Source organism: Monocercomonoides exilis (assembly GCF_001643675.1).
Source record: "Monocercomonoides exilis strain PA203 chromosome Unknown scaffold47-789622, whole genome shotgun sequence".
Taxonomy (NCBI): domain Eukaryota; phylum Preaxostyla; order Oxymonadida; family Polymastigidae; genus Monocercomonoides; species Monocercomonoides exilis.
This window is the reverse complement of record NW_027150592.1, coordinates 769,977-780,638: the sequence shown is the minus strand read 5'-3', so window position 1 is coordinate 780,638 and position 10,662 is coordinate 769,977. Positions and strand designations below refer to the sequence as shown.

Genomic DNA, 10,662 nt, shown 5'->3' with positions numbered 1-10,662 from the left:
TGCAGTTTCGAGCTGCACTGCCTGGCGAATGAGATGCCTCCATTCTTTTCATTTGAGGCTGCTGCATGGAATCATAGCACGTTCAGCATGTTTCTCTTCTGTCATCGCTCCTCATTCATCCTTCCTTCTCTCTTCCTTCTCACATTTTTCCCCTCATTGATTGCATGTTCTTCCACTTTGTATTGTGACAGCTTGCCTCGAAGCAGCTGCTTTCTTTTCATTTTGTGAATGTATTCACAAGCAGATATTTGTTGCAGCTCATTGGGAAGAGTGAGAAGTGTGAATGAGAGAGAGAGAGAGGAGGAGGAGGGGGGGGGGGGGGGGGGGGGGGAATGAAGGAAGGAAGTTGATCAGGGAGGTTGTCTTGGGATTTAATGATTGTGACTCAACCGAATAGAAAGAGGAAGCGAAGAAAGAAAATTGAATCGATGATGATTAATTTGTTTCAATTCAAAACGTCGGATCTGAAGAATTCAAAGGCATGAATTAATATATTTTCAATAATTTTTTTTAGTATTTTCTTTTGATTTTATTGTGAAATTATGCATCTTCTTTTCTTTTTAGTCATTATCGAAGCCCGACGAATAGAAACATTTGCGCACACTTCTGCCTCTTCTTCGACTTCTTCGTTTGTGTTTTCTACAGGGATAGTCATTGGGACAGACGACACAGCACAGCTAAAGGCACTACCACAGGAAGATATACCGACTGATGTTGGGCTGCAGGCATGCGGGACTGAGCCGCGGAGTGTGTACTCGTGTCTGGTTGTGAAGCATGTGTTCCAGCCGCTGTCGATGCAACTGAATGCGCCAGCAGGAATAATGATATCTTCGTTTGTTGCAGTGGTGCTGATGGGGCGCGTGTGTGGAGAGGCGCTGCACCCTGCAGCATCTGGTCAATTACATTGCACCACGATCTTTTGAGCGCATGTGGCAGCAGAGCATCTGGAGGCTGTGAAGTACATAATATTGTCTGCTCTATTTTTTTGTGAATGTGATGTAGTTACCGAATGTTGTGCTGCCATGTGTTTTGTTAGCGCTGGCAGCGTATTTCGTGGCGGTGACGTGTGTCAACTCGCTCTATGAGATGCTGATGAAGTTCAGGGGAATTCTGTCGATTGCGCTTCCACTACTGAAAAGAGCATATTGTGGAGATGATGATAAAGAAGATGGAAGAGAGATGAAAATGAGGCAATAGAATGACTGATTGAAATGAAGATTCCAAAGAAGAACGAGAAGAAGAGATGTTGTAACATCAAAGAACGGAAGAGCACTGGAAATGGAGCAATTGCAGAAGAGGAGGAGCGGAGTACAAATGTAATCGTATTGTATTGTCTGTTTGAATGAAATTTTTGAACGAAGTGGAAGCAGAGGCCTCACCGAAGTATCATGTGGAAAGCAGGTAGCTGTGTGAGGAGTGGGTTGTACAGAGCGAAGAGACAGAAGCGCTGATGGAAGAGGGGTTTTGGAGTAGGCGTGCGTACAGAGAGAAGGGAAGTGATGGAAATCAAGATGGAGATAAGATGAAGAAGGGGGAGAGAAAGAGGAAGGAGAGAGAAGGTGAAAGCGAAGAGGAATTATTAATGTTATCTTCCATTTCCTCTGATACAACACATTTTTATTGTGCACATCACAATTAATCGGATATTTCATCTTCTTCTTCGTTGACTTGTTGTTCTTCTCATTCTTCTGATGATACAGCAGTTTTCACGTCATTGAGCAGTGGAAGAAAAAGTTAATGGAGCAATTAAAAACATTTGCATTATGTTGTCATCTGGCCAACCGTTGCTGCGATTAGGAGAAAGATCAGAAAGGAGCAGGACAGCCAAAATATATTTTCAAAGAGACAGACAGTTGTGCAGACACCAGCAAAGGCAGTTTTTGCAAGAGGAATGGAATGCATTCAGACAGCTGTGCAGGCAGAGAGAGAAGGCATGCAAGAAGGCAACGCGATTTGAAAAGAGAAGCACAACCATCCTTTCTTTCTGATGCATTTCCTGAACTGTCTCTTGAGAATGCTTTATTCTCTTCCTCTTTGTCCTCTTCCTCTTCTTCTTCTTTTCCCACTTCTTCATCACATTCTTCTTCTTCTTTGACGTGTCCTCTCTCTTAACATTGGATCAGATCCGCAACATTCGAATGTGAGCAAGATTTTCAATCAATAACTGAATAATCCATACAAAAAATTATCTCATTTGGTTAGGCTATCTTCAACAACATCATCGCTATCAATGCATTCTGCAGCTTCGCTGAATGTGCATTTGAACTGTTTTCCTCTTCCCCAGAGGCGCATTCCGCTCTGCTTCAGCACTTCGTACGGCTTCCGCGCTCCGGCTGTGCTGAACAGGGTGAATGAAGCAAATGGGCATCGAATGAGAAATGGCGGTGGAAGAGGGAAGGAGCTTCAAGGCACATTGCGTTCATCAGCTCGCTTTATGACACCTCCAAGAAGCGAAGAGAAAGCACTGCATGTTCAAATGGAAGAGACAAAAAAAGAGATATTCAAAAGCAAGTTGAGCGAAGAGCAGAGGAAAGGGAATCACGTGAAGAACCGAAGCAAAGATGAAGACAAATGAGAAAGACGAGTTTTGCACATCGCAAATTGACGCTTTCGAAACAAGACTTGCGCAGATCGCAACAGAAAGGAAGAGGAGGGATTGGGGAAGAGAAGAAGGAAGCGATGATGGATGAACATCAGCAGACATTTTACTCGTTCGGCAGCACACTCTCATCTTCCCACTGTTCACTCAAAACGTCACAGCCTCTGAGAAATTTGCTGCTCCTTTTTTTTCCGCTTGCCACACACAATTGTCTGCCCCTTCTGTCTTGTTGGAACTCCGCTGTATCTCTTCAAGCCTTCATCTCCTTCCACAGACCCCTCTTCTCTCACACAGAATTCCCTCTACAAATCTTGCACAAGCGCTGCCTCTTTATCAAACATGTCTTCTTCCTCTCTTTCTTCTTCTATTTCATCCTTCTCGCTGCCTCCGCTTGTGACTGTGCCGATCCCTCGTGCGATTCTCGGGAAGAGCAGATTGGGTAATGCAGGTGTGTTTGCAAGCAGCAGCGTGTCAGCGACGAGGGATGTGTTTGAGCCACAGAGCATCTTTCTGAACTATGGAGCGTATGTGGCTGGCTAGGGGATTTTGGTGGGTGGGGAGAAGGAGGAGAAAGAGGAGAAGGGAAAGAAGATGGATTTGGCAGAGATATTATAAAGACTCATAAAGAAAGGGGCTCAAAAGAAAAAAATAGAATGGGATCAGAGGAAGAATAAGCCCGTGTCGATTGAAACCACGCTTTTCTCAGCTTTTCAGCTAGAAATCAAAAATCCAAGAAGTATTCAGCAGCAACTTATCGAAACGCGATCACTTTCTCAACGTTTGCATCTACTAACAAATCATCTTCATTCACTTCTTCTTCTTTTCCCATTTCATCACCATCATCACCACTACCTTCTTCTTCTTCTTCTTCTTCTTCCTTTTCTCTTTTCCCAGCCAACCTGCCATCCATCAAGCACAGCTTAGGGCGTTCGTTCAAAGTGAAGCAATAGAATGTGATTAATCTATGTGCCAGTGTCGTTTGCAGCGCTTTTCTGTCGATGGATGTTCCACCTTCGCTGCGCTGTGCGTTTTCTATTTAACAGTTAATGGTCTGCGGCTTCGACGACATCCACAGGCTGAGGGGACTAAACGCAATGACCCACATAGCGAACCAGAATTGTATGGAAATTTTGAATTTTTCTATAAAATAAAATATATTTGATTAATTGATTCATTTATATTTGTTAATCTGGACTTTGCTTTTCATATATTTATCTTAATCACAATTTTTTGTTCACTCTCAAATGATGAATAGTTATGATTGTGGAATAATATCTATGATTTTTCAATTGTCTTGCTAAGTGAATAAAGGTTATTTGCTGAATGACGCTGTTGCAAAGCAATTGATCAGTTTCATGAGGTTTGCCAGAAACTATTAATTGAAATTTCATTTCACAAAATTTTCTTTCTTTCTTTTCGAATTCTTTTTCTTTCTTCCTTTTTACACCCACTTTTTCGCTCGTTCGTTTCATTATTCACAAATACACAAATATATTCACATCCAGTTTCCACTGGTACCCCCTTGTCTCTTCTTCTCTTCGTGTAACCAACAAGTTCATCACCAACGGTGCTGTGTTCCACTCTGTGTTCCTGCGCAAAGGCATTCTCCAGCTCATCCTCCGCTTGCTGTACTCACCATGCACTGAATTCATCGACAAGGCCTCTTCTATTCTTCTCTCGCTGACCACCAAGTCGTTCAAGCTGTTTGCCAATTCACTCGACAAGGCGCTGTTTAACGAGCTTGTCGAGCTGATGTTCTCGCCACAGGCAATTGTGCGGAACAACAGCGTCGGAAATCATAGAGGCGCTTGCTGAAGGAAGAGGGCTGGATGAAGAAGAAGAAGAAGAAGAGAAACGAGAAGGATAATGAAGCGAACAATGAACCAACAGTTACGATGGAAGAGCTGCTGCGTTGTTTGCTGAGCTGAGGTGTTGGGTCGAATCTTGCAGGATTACCGGCTTCACCAACAACGACTGACATAGCGAAAATAATGACTGCTTGTGCTTTGCTTAATCTGTATGCACCTGTTGGGAAAAAGAAGAACAGGAGAAAATACGGAGGAGGATGATGATGATGAGGATGAAGAAAAGGAGAGTGTAACGAAAGAGATGAAAAAAAGAAGAAGAAGATTGGTGTTCATGTCCGTCTTCTCCTCGCACACAAGGTCATTCGCCCACTTTGTATCGACTGCGTTCTTTCCTGTGCTCACCTTTGCTGCATATTCCATCGATTGCCTCAGTACCAATTCAATTGCCATACCGGTCCCACCATTACATGCTCCACCCACTGCCTGAAGAACGCACACAGCTTCTCCACCTCAGTAGAATGCAGCGCAAAACAGCCACGTCACAACATATTCCAGCGAGCACAGCAGAGCAGTTATTTCTGTGCTACCAAACGCTCTCCTCAATCTTCAGTATAACTTTCTTCTTTCAGAATCGTATTTGAAAGAGGGAATAATCAATTCCTCAACCATTTGCTCCTTCTCCTTCATTCCCTTCCTCTTCTTCTTTTCCCAAGCTGCAACTTATTCCACAATCTGAATTTTTGCTGATTGATAACGCCACAGACTAGCCAATTAAATACATATTATGAACGATCCAGGAAGCTTCGATGAAGCGCTGCTAAACGACTCTGAGAGCGAGCATGGGAGAGAGCAGTGGGATCAGAAGGGAAAGGGAAAAGTATTCAGAACGTGTCAAACTCCACAAGGGAGGGAAGAACTAAGCATGCCAGTGTTTAATTGCTGCTGATGCTGAGAGCCGAAGGAAGAGAAAGAGAAGATAGAAGGTTTGGAAGAAGAGCGGAAGGCCATCAATTTTGATCATCAAAGCGAGTAGCTTGTTTAGTGAAAGATATCGTTGCCATAGGGAGAGATGAGAGCGATGATGGAGAGAGAGTGAAATGAGGAGGAAGCAAAAACGAAAGAAAAGGATGATCAAGAGAAAGAGGAAGATGATGATGAAAAAGGGAAAGAAATGGCATAAACAAAAAACGAATGATGGCTCAGGCGAATTCAATGTTGATTTCTTCACAAAGCAACAAGAGCAGGAACTTAGGAAAAGCACGAAGTTAACGAAGGGAGAATTTTAAAATGTCGAGTTGAAATGATAGGAAACCATGTAGTGAATCGAGAAAAAAATAAAACCTGTATTTTTAAATAAAGAATAAAAAGAGAAGTGAAGGACAGAGTCAATTATTTTTATTAACTGTAGTTTCCTGAATAATACAATCTTCGTTTGCAGAATCTGTTGAGCAGATCAGCAGATATAGAAATTTTTTGAAGAGATTTCAGCTAGATTGATGAAAAGCACATTTCTTTTTCCACAGAAAAATAAAAATTCACAAATTTGTTGCATTTTTTTAAGTTCTTTAAATATTTTTTCCATTTTATCAGCTTTGTTTAACAGGTTAAGTATCTTTTTTCACTTTTAAATTTGTTTTGTTGATTAAACTTTATTAATTTTTAGGTTCATTTTTATTAAACTTGATCAAAAAATCGTTTTTCGTAAAAAATGTTAAATAGGTATGTTTTTTTGGTCTTATAAATAAAACAAATATTTATCACAGAATAAAAGCTTCACACTTGCTAAAAATCAAATTAACTCTTTGATCAATGAATACCACAATATATTTTATTTTTTCGATTTTTGATCTTTTTTTATGATATCAAAAAAAATCACCCATATACTTCAAAAAATTATTGACAAAATTATTATTAGGGTTTTTCACAAGACGTTAAGAAGTTTTTAAACAAATTATACCTCTGTGTCCTGACAAATAACTTGAAGCCTCGTCTGTCACAAATAAATAAATATATATATGTATGTATGTATGTATTTTTTTAAAAATTAATATAAAATAAACTATTGCAAAAACTTCAAAAGACTTTTCAAAGCACTATGGAAAAGATTTATTGATAGCATCTGTAATATCTTGTCGTTTTTTCTTTTATGTCAGTGACTGTCAGTGATTGTCAATGACAAATTGTAACAAAAATATTCCTCAACTGACATTTCGTGTCAAATAAAATAAATATTGGGAACCTGATCATTTTATTTTAATTTTAATTTTTACAAAATAATAAGAATTATTTCATGAAGATTTTCAAATAAATTATTATAGTAATTAAGAATTATGAAATCATTATATATAACCCTTTTTGACAAGTCCTAAATATCTTGTCAGTTATTTTGTCATTTTTTCAATTTTCTCCTGTCATGTCACAGAGGTATAAAACAAATTATCAATTCACAATTATTATGATTTTCATAGAAAATTATATTTATTTAAGGTTATGTCCACCTATTGTGAAAGAACAGAAAAGCTTAATAAAAGCAAAAATTTATGCTTGTTCCGTGTTTGTGACTCAATGTGTTTATTATCTTTTTCTTTATCAATTTCAATTTTGATATTTTTCAATTTTTCCGAAATGTGTCATTTCCATAAAAACCAACAAATCACTTAAACAAATTTCACAGTTATTATTAGGCCTTCGCAACAAGAAAAGTCAAGGCGATGAATGTCGGTCGAAACACAAAATTTGTGTAGGTTTTTTTTTTTTATAAATAGTTCTTTTTTTAAAAAAACTGATAAAAAATTCAATGGCTTTTTCTATATGAATATTATCTTATTAATGTTGTTATATCATTTCAAAATAAAACTTCTTTAATTTCGTAAATAATTATTCATTGAAAAAATAAATTATGAGTCAGATCAATTTTGAATATTGTCTTGAAGATAGCACTTCATTTGGAAAATGTTGTCAACAGCACGTTTCACAAATATTTTGAATGTATTTTTTGTTATTATCATTTGCTTCTTGATTATCAAGAAAAAAAAATTTTTTTTTAAAGACATTATTATATTATTATCTTTAACCTTAGAAAACAAAATTTTGAAATAATGAATATTATTCTGTCTTTCAATTGAATGATTTTTTGAAGATGTGTTATATTCAATTCAAGAATAATAACGCGCAAAAAACAATTGGAAAAAAGAAAAAAGAAAATTTACGAATGTCATTTCGTTCTTCACACTCGCAATATTCAAAGGTTCAAAGGAAACTTTTCGAAAAAACAAAACCATGAATCAAACTTGGTGGATGGGAGGATTAATGAAGGAAACAAAAGCTAAAAAAATCATTTAACCAATGTTTGCAATTGTTATTTAATTATTTTCATTGAATATTTGATTAATAAAAACCAATTAAAATGTTGAATAAAACATATATGAGGATCCCAGAAAAGCATAAGGAAACTGTGAAATTGTATGCGAAAAGAACGTGTTATGTGTGAAATTTTAACATTTGTTGAATTATCTTTCGTTCAAATGAGAAGAGTTATGAGGAAAATTGAAAGATATCATCTTTACAAAATATTAATGATTGATTAAAAACAAAATGTTTGTTTTGACTTTTTTTAACCTAGCTTGCGAATTGCGGATATTTGGTAATTTTTTTTTAATATTTCAGATGAGATACACTGCTTGAAATACTTTGATTAAGAACAAATTATTACTCACATCGAGACTTTGCATCCAGCAATTTTTTCATTGATAAGCCTTGAAGATGTGGGATCTTGTTCGTTGATTTTTTATGAAGTTGATTGTTGATTTCAGTATTTTGATGTTCAGACTGCTTCATTGAAGGAATGAAAAGAAAGAAATGGCGATTGGCTCTTTGAAGGAGCGAGAACTGACAGCTGCACAGATTCTGTACTGGGTGGCGAATGTTACAATTCACTCATTTGACGAAATGACGAATGAGCTTCAGTCATTGAACAATCTTAGTTCGCTTGTTGTGCTGTTCTCAATGCACATGATGATCTGCATTATGATGCACTCCGACTGCTCTTCTGACGATGATTCGGATGTTTCATCCATCTGGGCATCAACTTGTGACATCTGCCAGCTATGATGAGGATGATGACTCTCAGCCCTCATCTATTTTTGAATATAAGGATAACTTCAAAGAAGAGTTCCTGAGATGGAAGGCGCCAGAGCTGCTGATGAACAAAAAGATGGGAGAAAAAAAAAGGAATCTGTTGCATTTTCGATCGGGATTATGATGTGTGAGTGTTTTCGCTTTAATGTTGTTGCTTTTGAAATACTTTGTTAATAATAAAATTTTGTAATTTCAACATAATAGAAACTTGTTTTGAATACCACAGAGCATCAGAAAAACAAGAGGTGATGATATGTGGTGTTCACAGATCTATGTAACCTTATAAGGATATAATAGTATGTGCATAAACCCGCACACTTGACATTTTCTTTCGAAATGCTCTTCCACTTTTATATATGTGAAAGCGTTTGGCATTTTGATGCCACCTGCAACTTTTTTTTGTCCAATTTTTAGTATTTCGAATGAAAAATCAAAAATAAAAATTCTGATCTGATCAGAATTTTTATTTTTGATTTTTCATTCGAAATACTAAAAATTGGACAAAAAAAAGTTGCAGGTGGCATCAAAATGCCAAACGCTTTCACATATATAAAAGTGGAAGAGCATTTCGAAAGAAAATGTCAAGTGTGCGGGTTTATGAACAAGTGCAGGTTTTGCACTCCACTGTAAATTTTCATGAGTATTTCTTCAGAAACTTTTCTGTTTATGAATGCTTTCCAATTATTGTTTATTCTTTAAATGTTTTTGTTCAAAAATAATAAAAAGATAAACCTTTCCAAAGTAAAATGAAATTACATTCATAATAATTATTCAATTGATTCCAAAAAATCGAAATGAAAAAAAGTGCAAAATACAATATAAAAGAATAATATATTTCGAATAGCAAACTTTTGAGTTCGTCCGATTTAGTCGCTGATTCTTCTTTTTTTTTGTTCGAAAATTCCACTTTCCATTTTGAACTCTCTTCTTTTCTTTATCTCTTCTCGCGTTCTTTTCTCTAAGAATCGCTAATAAAAAAAGAATCAAGCAATTTTCTTCATTTTTTCTTGACTAAAGATTATTTCTTTTGGCATACGGTGCACAAGTTATCTTGACCTCAAAATTTCATTTCAATACTTTTTTTTGAAACTTTCTGAAGATTTTTTCGAGCTTAGCAAAGGTTTTAAACAAAAAATAAATAAATAAACAATTTTATCACAATTATTTACAACTTTCTGTTATTTAATTTTTTGTAAATTTTTTGTGCATATAAATTGTTGTAATAATTTATATTTTAGTACCAAGATTAAAGATTTGCTGGCCATGAAGAGAACATTTTGTACAGAACGTATTAAGCCATAACATCACAATTCTACGTTCATATATTATTATTTTAACTTGTTATAAACTTGTTTAGTTTAATATTTGACCTTTTTTTCTCATTTTACTGTTTTTGTATAAAACACGATTTTTTATATAAACAAGTGTTTATGTCAATTTTTATTAAAATGAATAAATATATAAAGTCTCATTAATCGTTTATTTGTATTATGCATTGAAATGAAAAGGAAATTTTTAAGAATTTAAACTGAAAAGCATGTTTATATCTTTTTTTTTCCCACTAAACATATACAAACAAATAATCATTTTAACATACAAGAATCGTTTAATTTTAATATTGTTTATTTATCATTTCAATAAATTTCAAAACAAATTCAAATGTGTCCTCAAAATCGTGTTTTTTGAAAAAATGTGTGAAATGAGAAAAAATGATAAAAAAACAAGTTGAGATAGTTTAAAACAACTAAATCATATAAACAATAAACTATGTGTTATGATATGAAAGCTTAAAACTTCCGATAAAAAATTTTCACTGGAAAAGCAGCAAGCCAATGATCAAAACATAAAATTATTATCATCCTCGATCTTTTTGTGAAACATGAAATATTCAAAAAAAATAATCTGAATAAGGAAATAAACACATTTCAAACATTTCTGATAATCATTTATTTATCACAGGCTTGTGTACAGCTGTTGGCATGGCAAAAAAGAAAAAGGTCTTGATAAAGAAAAAAGGTCAAGATAAAATCATAACACTATTTAAAGAACAAATAGACGCAACTTAGACAACGTTGAATATCTTGAAGTTACTAAAAATCTATGAAATGCCAACGCAAA

At 35.5% G+C, this 10,662-nt stretch overlaps 5 protein-coding genes across 5 annotated transcripts; 4 read left to right on the top strand and 1 right to left on the bottom strand.

Moving 5' to 3' along the window:
- Positions 1-228: 228 nt before the first annotated feature.
- MONOS_18134 (uncharacterized protein) lies at positions 229-1,197 on the top strand (the record flags this gene model as incomplete). The annotated part of the gene is made up of 4 exons (XM_067871123.1): positions 229-277; positions 471-479; positions 565-860; positions 1,003-1,197. The coding sequence occupies 4 exons, from the start codon at positions 229-231 to the stop codon at positions 1,195-1,197; spliced, it is 549 nt and encodes a 182-aa protein (XP_067721501.1).
- Positions 1,198-2,230: 1,033 nt separating this feature from the next.
- On the top strand, positions 2,231-2,575 carry MONOS_18133 (uncharacterized protein; the record flags this gene model as incomplete). Its single annotated transcript, XM_067871122.1, has 1 exon — positions 2,231-2,575. The coding sequence occupies one exon, from the start codon at positions 2,231-2,233 to the stop codon at positions 2,573-2,575; it is 345 nt and encodes a 114-aa protein (XP_067721500.1).
- A 326-nt stretch (positions 2,576-2,901) lies between these two features.
- On the bottom strand, positions 2,902-3,105 carry MONOS_18132 (uncharacterized protein; the record flags this gene model as incomplete). Its single annotated transcript, XM_067871121.1, has 1 exon — positions 2,902-3,105. The coding sequence occupies one exon, from the start codon at positions 3,103-3,105 to the stop codon at positions 2,902-2,904; it is 204 nt and encodes a 67-aa protein (XP_067721499.1).
- A 540-nt stretch (positions 3,106-3,645) lies between these two features.
- On the top strand, positions 3,646-4,414 carry MONOS_18131 (uncharacterized protein; the record flags this gene model as incomplete). Its single annotated transcript, XM_067871120.1, has 3 exons — positions 3,646-3,718; positions 3,902-3,959; positions 4,105-4,414. 3 exons carry the CDS (start codon positions 3,646-3,648, stop codon positions 4,412-4,414), a joined length of 441 nt encoding a protein of 146 aa, XP_067721498.1.
- A 3,851-nt stretch (positions 4,415-8,265) lies between these two features.
- Positions 8,266-8,517, top strand: MONOS_16626c2 (uncharacterized protein; the record flags this gene model as incomplete). Its single annotated transcript, XM_067869521.1, has 1 exon — positions 8,266-8,517. The coding sequence occupies one exon, from the start codon at positions 8,266-8,268 to the stop codon at positions 8,515-8,517; it is 252 nt and encodes an 83-aa protein (XP_067721497.1).
- Positions 8,518-10,662: the final 2,145 nt, after the last annotated feature.